The 14,411-nt window shown below is 42.1% G+C and overlaps 1 protein-coding gene across 1 annotated transcript in view; it reads left to right on the top strand.

The window, feature by feature from the left end:
- The window catches only part of MONOS_9072 (Dynein heavy chain, unidentified), a gene marked incomplete at its 5' end in the record, with an annotated part of 33,838 nt that extends 19,660 nt beyond the window's left edge, over positions 1 to 14,178 (top strand). The window contains one exon of the mRNA XM_067879533.1: positions 9 to 14,178. Within this exon, the coding sequence (XP_067735541.1) occupies positions 9 to 14,015 (14,007 nt within the window). The 3' untranslated portion in view covers positions 14,016 to 14,178. The remainder of the gene's footprint in view (positions 1 to 8) is intronic.
- Between the last annotated feature and the right edge of the window lie 233 nt (positions 14,179 to 14,411).

Genomic DNA, 14,411 nt, shown 5'->3' with positions numbered 1-14,411 from the left:
CGATGCAGAATACGTTCTATTCGCAAACACATTCACTTCCATCTCCAGTCATCTTTACCGACCAATTCACTCGCACAATTGCCAAAATGATGGTAGCATTATCTTCAACATCTGCTGTTGTGATGGGAGATGCACTGAGCGGGCGAACAACTCAAGCACATATAGCAGCTGCTCTTCTGGGCTTCAACTTTATGACACCTCTTCCATCGTTCCATTATGGAATGGACGAATTCCTGTTTGATTTGAAAAGAGCAATGCTGAGAGCTGGATGCGGGTTGGAACTTATTCCTCCACAGATTGAAAAGCAGTGGGATGTGGCAGTGGAAAGAAGCGAAGAGGTGAAGAGAAGCATCGAAACAGTTAAGACGAAAGGCAACACGAAAGGAACAGCAAAAGAGAAATCAAAGGGAATGCTTTCTCAGTCTTCAAGAATTGGATTTGGTGCAACTTCATTTGCGAATTTATCCTCCGCAAATTCAACAACGTCAGCTTCATCGTCCAACTTCTTCTTCACGAATCCAAACAATTTGCCTCTTTCTTCACTTTTTGGTCCATCTTCAACGCCAATGACACCAGTTGTATTCTGTTTGAATGAAGCTCATCTTTCTGCCATCTTTCGTTCTGCATTGCCTATTTTGGGTACATTGTTGAAGACTGGCTATGTTACTGGGCTGTTTTCATCCGATGACGAGCAGTTTATCTTCAAGGCGGTTAAGAAAACGGCAGAGGACTGCGTTGGCGAGTTATACAAGCATAAAATACAACATATCGAGGAAGAGAATGCACGAATGTATGGAAAGAGAAACAAAGGCAAAGGAAAGAAGAATAAAGGAGGGCAAAAAGGAAATGGGAAAAGTGGACAAGGATCGAATGTGAATTCACGACCAGGTACTGCTGGCAGCATGGATTCAACGAGCTATGCGGAATATTATCTATTCAACAAAGATTCAAGCATTAGCAGCGGAGCAAGAAGAAGCGCAGGAAATGGAGTAGATGATCAGAGCGATGATGAAGAAGAAGAACAAGAACTGTTTTATGAAGATCCAGAGGAATCGCAACAGATTGATGAGTCATTGCAAAATCTTGTCGAAGAGCCACAAGGAGAGAAAGTGTTTGACGAGAAGGGAGATGAAGAAGGCAATAGCAAATTGGAAAATCAAATGGATCCATCGAGGCACAACGGAAAAGAGCGAAAAGAGGACAAAGATGGAGGAAAGAACGAAGGAAAGAAAAAAGGAGCAGATTCTGGTGGAAAGTCGACAAAAGGCAGACACGAAATGCAACTCAATGAAGACGATTGGGAAAACGACACAAAAGAAGGTGAAGTGATTGACGAAGACGAAGATGCGATTGACGAAGAACGTCAAATGCTTGCTGCATTAACATCCATCCGAATATCAAAGCAAGATGCGCTGAACTTCTTTGCAGAAAGAGTCAAAGAAAACCTTAGAATTGCTCTTTGTCTACCAATTCTCAATGAAATGAGCACCGGAAACGTTCAATTCAGTCATATTGCTCCTGTTTCTTCGATATTTTCATCTTCCTTGCTTGAAACTCCATCACACGAAGCATCTCAAACAACTCATTCAGTTTCAACTACACAAGAAGAAGCATCTGCTTCATCTTTGGTTTCAGTGTCAACTTTACAAAACTTATGTGTCCATCTTTCTCCATCTCTTGTTTCTCAGTCGCAGTTTATCACCACACATCCATATCCCATTGATTTTTGGATTGATTTAGCATCAAAGCATTTTGTGCTTTGTGGTGGGACAACGTGGTGTTCTGGATTTAAGTCTGCTAAAAGCTACCTGAAAGAGATTCCCACACAGAAAGAACCAACAAGTTCTTCATCAAAAGTCTCATTGTCTGTTGCAGACACAACAGAACAACAAATTGAAGCACCTGCTTCGACCATTCTTATTGCTCCAGAAGGATTGTTTGGAGGAAATCCTCTCAAAGATTCAGCATTAGAAGAATCTTTCACCGTTCTTCCTATTCTTTTTGCTAACTTGCATCTTGTTGCAGTTCAATTTGCACAGCAAATTCATTCGTCGCTTGCGTCATCAAGAACAATAGAATCAGAATTGCCATTTGACTTATCAGCTTATCCTTCGTCTCCTCATCAGATTCCTCATTCTTCGCTTCTTCTCTTCATTCGACTCTATTCTTATCTCTCCCGCCTGCGCACTCACACGCTTCGAACAAACATCACCAGATGGGCATCTGGACTGAAAAAGCTGGCAGAGGCAACTGAGTCTGTTGACACACTCAGGAGAACATTGGCAGCAGCAGCACCTCAGCAACAAAAAGAAGCAGATGCACTTGCCACTCTTTTGGAGCAGATCAGCATAGAGAAGCAAACAGCGTCTGCTGAACAGCAAGTTCTATCGAAGGAAGAAGCTAAAATAGCTGAGCAAGCACAGGAACAGCAACGTCTTGGGGATCTGGCAACTGCGGAGTTAGAAAAAGCGCTTCCACCACTGCGCGAAGCAGAAGAGGCTGTTAATGCGATTGAGCAGAGGGACATCGATGAGATGCGTTCGTATGTGCGTCCACCTGAAGGAGTGTTGCTTGTGATGGATGCGATCTGTCCCGTGATGGATTGTGACATTGGATGGAGCTCTGCGAAGAATCTGCTTGGACAGCGTGATTTCAGACAAAGACTACTTCAATCAAAGGATACTCTTTCAGAGCAGACTATTATGTGGTTGAAGAGATACATTACAGAAAAGGGGAAGAAGTATGTTCCAGAAATGATCCAGAAAATTTCCACCGCAGCAGCCTCGTTATGCGTCTGGACAAAGGCAATTGTGAAGTACCGTGATGCGCTTAAAAATGTGCTTCCATTGCAGAAAGCGGCAGACGATGCAAAAACTCAACTCGAAAGAGCACGAGCAGAGCTGGAAAAGAAGCGTGGTAGATTGCGAGAGATCGAAGCACGTATTCGCGCTCTTAGCGATCGATATGAGGCTGACATGGCCCGATCTCGCGAAGCCCAAAGAGTTCTTGCAGAAACCAAAAAGAGACTGAAAGCGGCTGGAAAGGCAATGAAATCTCTCAACGAAGAAAAGAAGAAGTGGACTGTGTCTGTTCGGAGAGCAAAACAAGAATTGCGTACTGTTCCATGGAGATGTGTGATAGCAGCAGCTGGTGTTGTGTATGGATCGCAATTCGGAGAGAAGGAAAGAGATATTCTGATGAATAGAATAGAAGATGTTTTGAGGCAAAGAAGAAGGGATGGCTGCATTCTTCGCAATGAAGATGTCAAAGGGTGTATTTTGGAAGAAGCCAACAGCATAAAAGAAGAAATGGAGCAGATTGCAAGAGAGTCTGGTGGTGCTTCTGGTGTCAGAGCACGCAAATGGATCGAAATTCGATCAAAATTGTTGGTTCAAAAGGAAAAAAGATCTCAAAAAGAAAAGTTGAGAGAAATGTTTCGAAAGCAAGAAAACGAAGGAAAGTTGCTTCAATCAGAATCATCCACATCAATTCAAAATGAAAATGAAAGGCACATTGAAGATGATTCAGAAGACGAGTTAGGAAATGACACGGAAGCTGGAATTAGTGAGGAAGTCGAAGAATACTTTGATCCATATGTTGATGACGATTTCAGGACTGATCACAAATTGATGACAATGGCAATTACTTTGAACGAATTGGAAGAGATGCTGATTGATGATGATTCCCAATCAAGTTTTTCGGGTTCAATTTTATCGCAAGACACTCATCCAACTTATATATCATCGTTAACTCCAGTGCCATTTCCAATTCCTCCTCCATACGATACAACAACTTCAACAACATCCTTCTCTCTTATTCACGAACTCTCACCTGATGGAGTGATTGAATCCCTTTTTGTAGGACAAGGCTTATTGCCAGATAGGCATGTGATTGAATCAGCTCTATGTGCTTCATTTGCTCCTTCTTTCCCGTTCCTTCTTGATCCTCTTTCGATTGGGTTGAAATGGCTCCGATCTTCTATCCCCCGGTCAGCAAAGCCTCTTTTCATTTCCACTCAGCATCCTCGTTTTGCAGCTGCTATTTCTCATTCAGCACACAACGGAGGGACAACTGTTGTGACATGCGATGGGGATGGCCAGCCTCCCTCGTTGCTGTTGCCACTTCTGTCTGGTTCTTCTGAAATGGAATCTTTCTCAATAACTGTTCCTTCTTCGGCTGGGTCTAGTTCCTTTTCAACGTCTTCTCAATTCTCCTCAACTGTTTCATCCACAACTTTGCCTTCTGATCCTCTCCAGTTCTTCAAACTGAAAGACACGGATGCTATTCTTCCTCCTATTTACGCTTCGTCTCTAATTTCCAAAGCTGCACTTCTCCAATCGCAACCACTTCGTCTGTTTGTTGTTTCACGACCATCTGCCGCTCGTTCACCTTTTACTCATCCTCTCTCATCTGCTTCAGTCCTTTCTCATCCTTCTCTTTCTTCACGCACAAGAATCGTCGACTTCACATTGTCGGTTGATGGACTTGCCGAGTATTTCTTCAAAGCTTATCTAACTCTCCTTGCACCTTCTCTTCACAAGGCTCTCCAATCTGCCAGAAAAGCCATTGCGGTGACTTTGCTTGATCTTCAAGAGAATGAAGCTATGATTCTGTCCTGTCTCACAAACGCGCCAGCAGACGCTCTTCTTGAAGATGCATCGTTTCTTAATGACGTCACAAGGATGAAAAAGTCCGTTGCAAATGAGAACAATTTACTTCGACTTCTGCTGAAGGGAGAGGAAATATTGCAGAAACTTCTGAAGCCAATAAAGGAAGCTGCAAAACACACTGCTCTTTTGTATGCGCACATGCACAACGGCCTCGGAAGCATCAGCGATGAATGCGAAGTGTCAGTAACAGATGCACTCCGGTGGATGGAAAAGGCGTGCGAGACGCTCCTGAGAAGTGCATCTTCTGTTTTCCCTGATGAAACTGTTAATGTTTTGTGTGATGATTTCAAAACAGAAGAAACTTCAGGAGATTTTGATGTGCTGACAGAGGAGCCAACAAGCAGCAGGCAAAAGCTAAACCTTCTTGAAAGTGTGACTTCAATGGATAAAAAAGAACAGGAGGCAATAAAAACACTCGACCTTCTTTGTGCACGTGCTGACAGTCAAACTACTAGTTTTGTTCCACTAACTGTTCAGACGCTTGCATCACTCGTTTTCAACAACAACAAGTTTTTGGCTTCTGAACTAACGTTACTCGTTGCACAAATCAATCACTATCAGCAGTCAATAATGCATCAAAAGACTCACTTAAAGAAGGAAAAAACTGCAGTTCCGAAAAGCAGACCTCCAAAACCATCAAAAGCCGAAACTTCACTTGTACCAAAAGCGGATTCCGAAGCCATAAACTTATTTGCAATTCTGAAGCAAGCAGATGAAGCACTTTCGCAAGCAACAGCAAAGATGAAAATATCACAGTCATCTCAGTCCCTACAGCTTGCACAGGAACAAAAAGGCTCGCTACCAACATTAGCTCCAGTTGCAACTTCATCGACGTCTTCTTCAATTCTGCAGCCATCTTTTTCATCATCTGCATTTACTGAATCAACTGCAATGCTTCCACCGATGATGAAAGCAGCTTCTTCCAGCACGCTTATCACACCCACTGGTGCATTCCTGCAGCATTCTCCGTCATTTACCTCAGGAATTCCTGTTTCGCCCACTGGTATTCCCTTGTCATTGCTTTCATCTTCGTCTATTCAAAATTTGCCATCTTCATCTTCATCTGTCTCCATTCTTCCTTCAACGATGCAATCTCAGTCTGGCCAGATGGCGAATCCTTTTTGTATTTCGTCTCCTCTTTTCTACTCTTCTCTTCTCTCCTCTCTCACTTTCGTTGCTGCTATCCAGTCATTGAGTCAAATGTGCCATGAAAGTGACAAGCCAACGCTTTCTTTTCTGTTGGCATTTTCGCTTGAGTGTTGCCGAGGCTGGGGAACATCAAATGTTTTGGATGGTTTTTCTTCGGTTGTATCTTTCTGGAAGCAACAAATGTCGATATATCGAAATATAGTTCTTCCTCCTCAATTGTTGTCATTGAATGAATGTCACACTATTTTAGATCTTTCTTATCTAGAAGAAGAAGAAGGAAAACGAAAATCCGGAAATATTAGAGCATCTTGTGGAAAGAACCAAGGAGAAGGGCAGAAGCATCCATCTTCTTCGAGTCATGAGACAAAAGCAGATGATTCACAAAGTTCTGCAAATGGGAATGAAGGAGTAACAAAAAGGAGCAGTTCAGCAAATGATGGAGTTCTTAAAGATATCAACGAAGATGAGCTGGAGAATGTTGCACTGTGGGAGCAGCTTTTGGAACAAACTCAAACATCTCCATTGGAATCTGAGCATATCGAAGCAGAAGCGCTTGTTGAATACCGAAAGCTGGCGATGGCAGCGAAGTTGGTTCATCCACCGAGCACTTCGTTGTGGAGTCAATCTCATTGGGATCTGATAGTGGCAGTCAGTTCTCGTATCCCATTTTTGGCCTCTCTTCCTGCTTCCATCTGGAACAATCCTCAAGAATGGCAGGAGTTTGCTCTTAATCCGACTCTTGCTGGCATTGAAGAGAATGAGGACGAGAACTTCGAAGGGTTTGAGTGGAAAGAAGATGAGATGCTTACTTATTTCGACAAAAAACAAAGGAAAAAAGAATCTAAAAAAACATTTTTATTCGACTACGATATTTCCGTTTCGCCATATGCGTCAAGAGCTTCAACTCCAATTATTCCAACAATGATTGCAACCTCTTCGTCTCCCTCTCCCGAAAATCAAACTGCAACACACAAACTGCGAGGCATCAACTCAACAAATAGCGAGAATGTTAAAGATAATTCAGACAAATATGCAATTGTTTCATTGCTCCAGCAAACACAAGTCCAGAAAAGCTTTCAGACTGCTTGTCGTCTCTTTTTCACATATCCATCAAATGCTCCTCAAATGAAGGATATTTCTCAGACTTTGTCAGATCATTTTTCGTTGGTGTATCATTCCAGTTTGTTATTCAACCAGATGCTGAAGCACACTTCGGAAGCAAAATCGAATACTGAAATTTCAACATCTTCATCAACACCTGCCATTTCAAGCAATTCTCAAAACATGAATTTTGCAGCTGCTCAAAAGAGAACAAGAATTCCTCCAGATTGCGCATCTCCATTTACACACCCACCTCTAATTCCTGTTGCCCCATTCCTTTCTGTGAAACTCAATTTGTTGCACCAGAGGATAAAGATATTGAAACAGAGATGCGAACAAAGAGAGAAAGAGCTCATGAGGAGCAAAGAATCAAGGCATGCGGAAACTGGTGTTGGAACGCATAACAAAAAGAACGAGAAGGAAGAATGCGAACAATTGAAAAATGATCAGAAAACATTAAACAATCTTTATTCCCAACTTTACTCGTTTGCGACATTTGGTCTTCTGTTAAGTGATCGGGGAACAATTTCTCACATCTTTTCAGAATTATCTGAATCGTCTTCTTCTCCAAACATTTCTTCTAACTTCTTGCATGCGTCTCCTGCAACATCATACCGAGTTTTAAGTTCTTTATGCAACTTTAAAGAAGCACCTTATCTTCCAGCTGTAATTCGCCTTCTACTTTCTCTTCTTCTTTCACCACCTCATTTGTATTCACAGCTTTTAAGCTGCTTTTCTTCAACGGTTTTGGGCTCATCACTACAAGCAGTTGTATTTGGGCAGGATCCTCTGCTGAAAGAAGAGAGTATCAGAGGACTAACACAGATAACTCTGATGAAATCTACGATGAAAGAATTCATTTCTAAGATCGAACACAAAAGAGAGCTACAATCACAAATAGATAAGCTTCCATTCTCGTTGGGACTTGGAACCGCCTTGGGAGAAACAGATAGAAAGAAAGAAAAGGATGACACAAAAATGTCGCTTCAAGGCGAATTAATTGAGGAAGAGCCTCGAACAACTCGCACTCAGCAAACCACACTAACCAAAAAATCATCTATAATTATTTCTGACGAGAGAAGCCTGCAGCAAACGCATCGTCAATCACAGTCGCAATTGCAATCAGAAGCTTATCTATCACCAAAGATGTCGAAAACAAAGAAATCCCCATTTGCTCTTCTTTCGTTCCTTCCTATTCATCGCATGAAGCCACCTTCATCTTCTCTCCTCTCTTTAATGACTGCAGAGCTAAAGAAAGTCAATCAATCGTCTTTTTCTCCGTTTTCTTATCGAACAAGTTTTTCTCCAAATCTGAATCAGTTTCCTTCATTTGGAGGAGCTTCACAAAGAAGAGAAAGCACAACATCATACACTGATTCATTGTTTTCCGTGGATGCAGATGATGGTACTTTTTCTGATCAAAATTCAAATCTGTTCTTTTCAGAAGCTAATGAAAGCAAGCAGACACTCACATCGTATTATTTGCAGCATGGAGTGACAGTAAATACAATTCTCAATACTTCGTATTTTACACCTGCTCTGCTAATAAACTCACTTAAGATGACATCAGCTGTCCAGCCTCTGATTCTGATGTCTCCTCCATATGCTGATCCAACGCCAGTTATCCAAGCAGCAGCCACATCATTGCACATCCGAGTGGAATATGCTCCGTCATATCCGTCCTTTGAGCATCAGCCTCTTCCACTTGCTCTTAGCGAAACGCGTGACAATGTTTCACTTTCTGATTCCAATTTGTATCTCAACGAGGTTGTTCGACCGCCTCAATCATCATCATTATCTGGTTCGTCTTTGAAATGGAACAAGTTATGGCCGCTCAGTGCTTTGGTCGAGAAGTGCAAGGTGGATTCTGTATGGCTTGTTATTTCTGACTCTGAGTTATCTCCTCTTCTGATGCGAGATCTTGCTCTTGTTGTGAACGAGCTTCGTGCTTCGATGATTGCGGAGAAGGAAGGTGAAAAGGAGAGAGAGAAACGCAAAAAAGACATTGAAGGAGAGCTGGCTGGCATTCCAAAAGTTTTAGCGGAAGGAGCTGGCTCAATGCAGCAATCAATACGATCGTCTCAAACGACGATCGCTCGAGGTGAACGACAAGGAGGACCAACAAACGATAGAAGGAAGACAGAAGTGGCTGAGCGTGACGCAGATTCCAATGCTTTGTTTATTCATTCCAATTTCAGAATCATCGTTCTGGCTACAACTCCAGTTGAACATCAACCTCAATCGTCATTGTCACTTCAGAAAAGGAACTCGGCCTTTCATCCTCTTCTGCTGTCTCATTCTCTGAAATTGCATGTCTGCCATCCAACTTCATTTGTGGAAATTCTTCGTCAGTCTTTGCAGGTTGTGTTCTCTGCAGCGGAACTGAGCCAACTGCCAATACAATTCCCAGAGTTCTTTTTCCTGCATTCGTTCGACATTTGGTTCCGCTCCACGTTTATTCCGTCATCATTTGCCAACTCTTCTGATCCTGTTGTCTCTCTTATTCATCGACTGAGAAGCGAATTAAAAGATTCTGAGAAAGAATCATCACTTGCTGCTGAGCTTAGCCAGATGAGTGAGCAAAATCTGGACACTCGAAGAGATAAAGCAACAGATATAGGAGCAAAAGGAAAGAAAGAAGACGCTCCAATCACATTTGAAAAGCTGAAAGAAATAATACCAACGCTTCTTCCACTTTATTTCAATGAATCTGACGAAGATTCTGTCCTCCGCAATAAAGGAAGGATAATCTCTGCGTTGCTTGCGTTGAAGCGCACCATTCAGACTGCAGGCGAGTTTGCGTTTGTTCCATTCCCTTTTTCGTTTGCCCATCATGCTCTGTCAGAAGGAGAAGCATCGGTTTCTTTCTTTGATCCATCTATCGTTCAAGAGAGATTGTTGGTTTTGTCTCATATCAGAGATGAAGAAGAAGCACAAAAGCAAAGAGAGAGAGAGCGGAAAGAATCTCAATCAAAAATGAGACACAGAAAAATGACTCAGCAACGCCTTGCTCCGGTTCAATCAAGCAAATCGCAAGGATTGACACAATCTTCTTCTTCAGCCAACTTTATGAATTCAACAATTGGCTCGTCTGCATCTGGAACTTCCTTACAGAAGAACTTCCAAGCCCCTTCTCTTTCTTCAACATCATCATTCACTTTGTCTTCTGGGAGTGTTCCACTTGCTTTGCCACCTCAAATGAATCTGCGCAGACAATCTGTCGTCGGTGGTGATGCCTCAGAGCTGGCTTCTCCTCCTTCAAATCACTCTGCTTCGGCGTCTCCTGGCATGATGAGGCGCGACAGAAGCAGTGCTGTTCTTCAAGACGTGCCTAAATCCACTTCTCCAACAGTGCAATCATCTGGCGATTCTTCCAACATTGCTTCACATGGCGATGAACTTCCTTCTTTGAAAAGAACGACATCCACACAGAATATTAACAAGGCAGCATCCAAGTTTGGAAAGGAAGAAGCGGAAAAGGAGGCAGAAGAAGCAAAAAGAAGAGAAGAGATCAAAAAGAAACTGGCTGATCTTCCATTGACTTCGGTGAAATGGAGCGATTGCTTCTTTGGAAATGATGCAACAAAGATTGAATTATTCGATTTGAGAAAACGAAATCTTCAAGGAAAGCAAAGAAAACAACCAGAATTTGGAGAGACAGATCATTTGAGTCGTTCTGTTGTTGCATTTGGATTTTGTTCGTCTTCTTTGAAAGAAATTGCTTCTGTCAATGAAGCAAATAATATTCCATCGAATGTAAGCGGACCTTCCTGTTTTTCGTTGTATGATCCGCTGAGTGTTCCGCACACCTCGTTGTGTTTTTCATCTCTTCGCTCTTCGCAAATGAAGTATCGCCGCCTTCAGACGCAAATGCTAATTGCTTTGTGCTGGTTTCATTCGATTATTGTATGGCTCATGCTGCATCGCTCGCATTTGCCTTCATCTCGATCTAATCGTTCGCTGGACAGGGCTTGTGCATTTATTCCGTCTAGTTCAGATCTTAGTGCTTCAGCATCGATCGTCAAAAACGAAATGAAGCACTGGAGCAAGTTGAGAAAGAATGTTGTTGCTTCAATTTCTGGCAATTTAACTCTCGGAGGAATCAGTGAAAGGGCTAATATGAATGCTGGCAAAGGAGATTCCTCAAGAAGAGAGAGACACAAACCATATGGAATATCACTTGAAGTAGATGATGAAGGAATACAGGACGAAGAAGCAGAAGATGAAAGTGGAGAAGAAATGTGCTTCGCAGATGACTTTTGCGATGATGCAAACTGGAGCGACACCGAACGAGATCCTATTCGAGAAGTTAAGAAAGCGGTTGGCATTTGCGATCATCGCGAAACTGCACTTGAGAGAATGATGAACGAAGTGAGCCAATCTTCTTCGTCATCCACTTTTGCCACTCTGGCGTCATCTACTTCACAAGCATCTGCTTTTGAGGCTGAAAACCACACAGCTCAATCGCTGTTCATCAAACGTACGCCTCCTATTGGAACTCAGCCACAACGTTTGGAACAAGAGAACCAACTGTCATTTCCTGTTTCTCGAATTTACAACGCTGCAATTATGCCAAATTATATTTCGAGATACGATGCATTTTGCAGGTCTTTTGGGCAATCTTCCGGTTCTGCTGTTAGTTCTGTTTTGCAGTATGCTGATTTTCTCTTCAGATACAGCAAGAACACCCGTGGTTTAGCTGTGTATTCTCAAGACACAGCTTTTCTGGAGGAATCTTCCACAGAATTGCCACCAGCAACTTCTGTTGCACAGTCCTCATCAACTTCTACCGTACCGCCTTCTTCTCCAAGCGAAGTCCAATCTCCAAAACTACTCTCAGAAGATGATTTTCCTGTAGACAATCAAGTTGCTGCTCAAAATGAGCACAAAACACTAAAAATTATACCATACCCCAAATTGTCATTGGCTAAACTTCCCTCTCTTTCATTGGAATCAATTTTGTTCAATGGAATTTCCAGCTTCACCTCTTCTTTGGCAAATTCCGCTTCTCTTCCATTTGATGATTCTTTACTAAATATCTCTGAAGAATCGTTTACTCACTCAAACTCCCCTGTTCATTCGTTGAACATTCTTTCTCTTTTAAACTTTATTCCTTCGTCTTCATCGCGACCTGCTGCAAATGCTGTCCAAACGCTCAACCGTCTTTATCATTCTGAAGTTTTGACTCACACATCTCAAAGCCTTCAAATTGTACCATCAACTAGAATTTCTTCTTCTCCTTCAAACACTCAGTTTATATTCACGAAAGCGTTTAGCGCACTTTCTCTTTTGAGTCCGTTTTCGTCTCCAACTCAACTGCTCCTTCAGCATTTCTATACGATCTTGACCGCTCTTCCTGATGAAACCTCTCTCTTTGACTATTTCACGTCTTCAATCAGTTCGTTGCCTTCGGCGCCTTCTGCTTCTTCGTCTTCACAACTCTCTCAGCAGCAATCTGGTTTGAATCGTTCATCTTCAATTCTTCGAGGAGCTTCAACAAAAAGCTCCTTCTCCATTGTCCCAACATCTGATGGGGCAGGTAAATCCCTTTTAAACAGTTCTCTGATGTCTCAGCCTTTTGTGTTGTTATCTTTGTTCAACGAGCTTTCGTGTTTGGCACATCTCATCCGGTTTATTCGCCTCTTTTGCTCGTCTTGCGTGGCCACCCTCAGCGGCATTCAAGATGGCAGTCCGATGATTCGCAGGGGCATTCATGCTGTCGCTGGAGGAGTTGTGCCGTTGGAGTGGATGCGACTCGCTCCGTTGTCTGCTTTGGCGATGTTTGCATCAAATGATGATGTGTTGCTCAGTGCAGATGATGCTTTACATGACTCAGGTTCTAACTTAACTGGAATGTCTTCTTCAATGAAAGCAATAAAACCAACTGTTTGCATTCCTTCTTCTCCTCTTCAATCCTTTTTGTGCTCCATTTTGCACAGGGCAGATCAGCTCCCAACGCTTTGCCCTTCACATCCTCTTCATTCTCACTTCATTGACTTGTCCTGCTTGTGGCGCCCCACTTCATTCTTCTCTGCTGTTGCTGCTGGAATCTCTCAGTCTGCAAAAGTGCCTCAAAATGCCATACAGCTCCATCTTCTACCGTGTCCTCAGTCAGAAACTGCCAAATCCGCTTTTGAATCTGTTCATAATTCGCTTGGTGTGGCTATTCGAGGCTTGTATGTGGAGAATGGAAGATGGGATAAGGACGCAATGTGTGTTGTGCCATCTCACACACATTCGCAGCTTCCTCCTCTTCTTCTTTGTGTCGAAATGTTGTTCGAACAGGATCAACAGCTGAGCAATGCTGTGTCTTTCAATCCTTTGCTGTCTGCAACGCACCCTCACTTTGCGATGGCAACTCCTCCTTCTTCTGCTATTCTCTCGAGCTTTCTTCAGTTGGACAATCCTTCTTCCCTTTTGCTCACTCCTTCTATTTCATTTGCCTCTTCTCTTTCGCTTTCTGTCCCATCCCTCATCGTCGACAGAACACCAACAAAGCCGTTTCAGGATCGGTGGGGAATAAGAAAGCCTGTGGCACAAGGACCAACAGCTGCTGTTCATTCAGATACTTCTTCTCCATCTCTTCAAACGCAGGACAATCAATCGCAGCCTCATTCTTCTCTTTCTGCATCTTCCTCCGCATCGTCGCTTGCTCCATTACAAACAATCACTTCGACTTCTCAGTCTTCCTCCTCCTCTTCCTCCTCGTCGTCTTCTCTTTCACCTTCTATCTCTCCTCCTCCTCTTCCGCAGGGCAACAAATGGAACCTTCTTCGAAAGAGGGTGAATACAGTTTCTGGTTTTCAGCAAGCAGTTTCAGAAAGACAGGCTCAGATACACAGTGCTCTTGCCACTTCTGCGGATTCTGCACTTTCTTTGTCCAGCGGAGGAGGATATCACACTTCCTATGTTTCTTGTCCTGTGTTTCAGTTGAGACAGCAATCGCTATCAAAACTTATTTCATCATTTAAACTATGCCAAAATAATGAAATACCAGAAGTAATTTTACGTCAGAATATTATCATGGATGTTTCAATTCCAATAAATAACACAAATTCTCGGCAATTACCACAAATTAGCTTATTCTTTGCTTAGAATTGTATTAATATTTATTTTTTATGTAACATGTAATTAGATTATTTCCTTTTCATTTGATTTCTTTCAAAGCATTTTCAAATAAAATTCTATGTTTCAGTTTAACGTTTTAAGTTTGAATATGCTGTTATATCAAATGTGAAGAATGAATATTATTGTTATCTCCTATTTAAAAAATCCAAAAAACAATGTAAAAGTCATATATTTTTTGAGACAGTTGGGACAAAATATTTTGCTTTATGAATTTTGTTCCATTCTTCTCTAACAAATATTTATCTCAATTCTTGAATTTTTCTGTATTATTTTGATACGGAAATGAAAGACTTATAATGACAATGTTGGAGAAAAAGTTTGGAACAAATAGTTGTTTTTTTCATAAATAAAAAAATTTTGCCC

This window comes from Monocercomonoides exilis, assembly GCF_001643675.1.
Source record: "Monocercomonoides exilis strain PA203 chromosome Unknown scaffold2-2631571, whole genome shotgun sequence".
NCBI lineage: Eukaryota > Preaxostyla > Oxymonadida > Polymastigidae > Monocercomonoides > Monocercomonoides exilis.
This window is presented reverse-complemented; position numbering and strand designations above follow the sequence as displayed.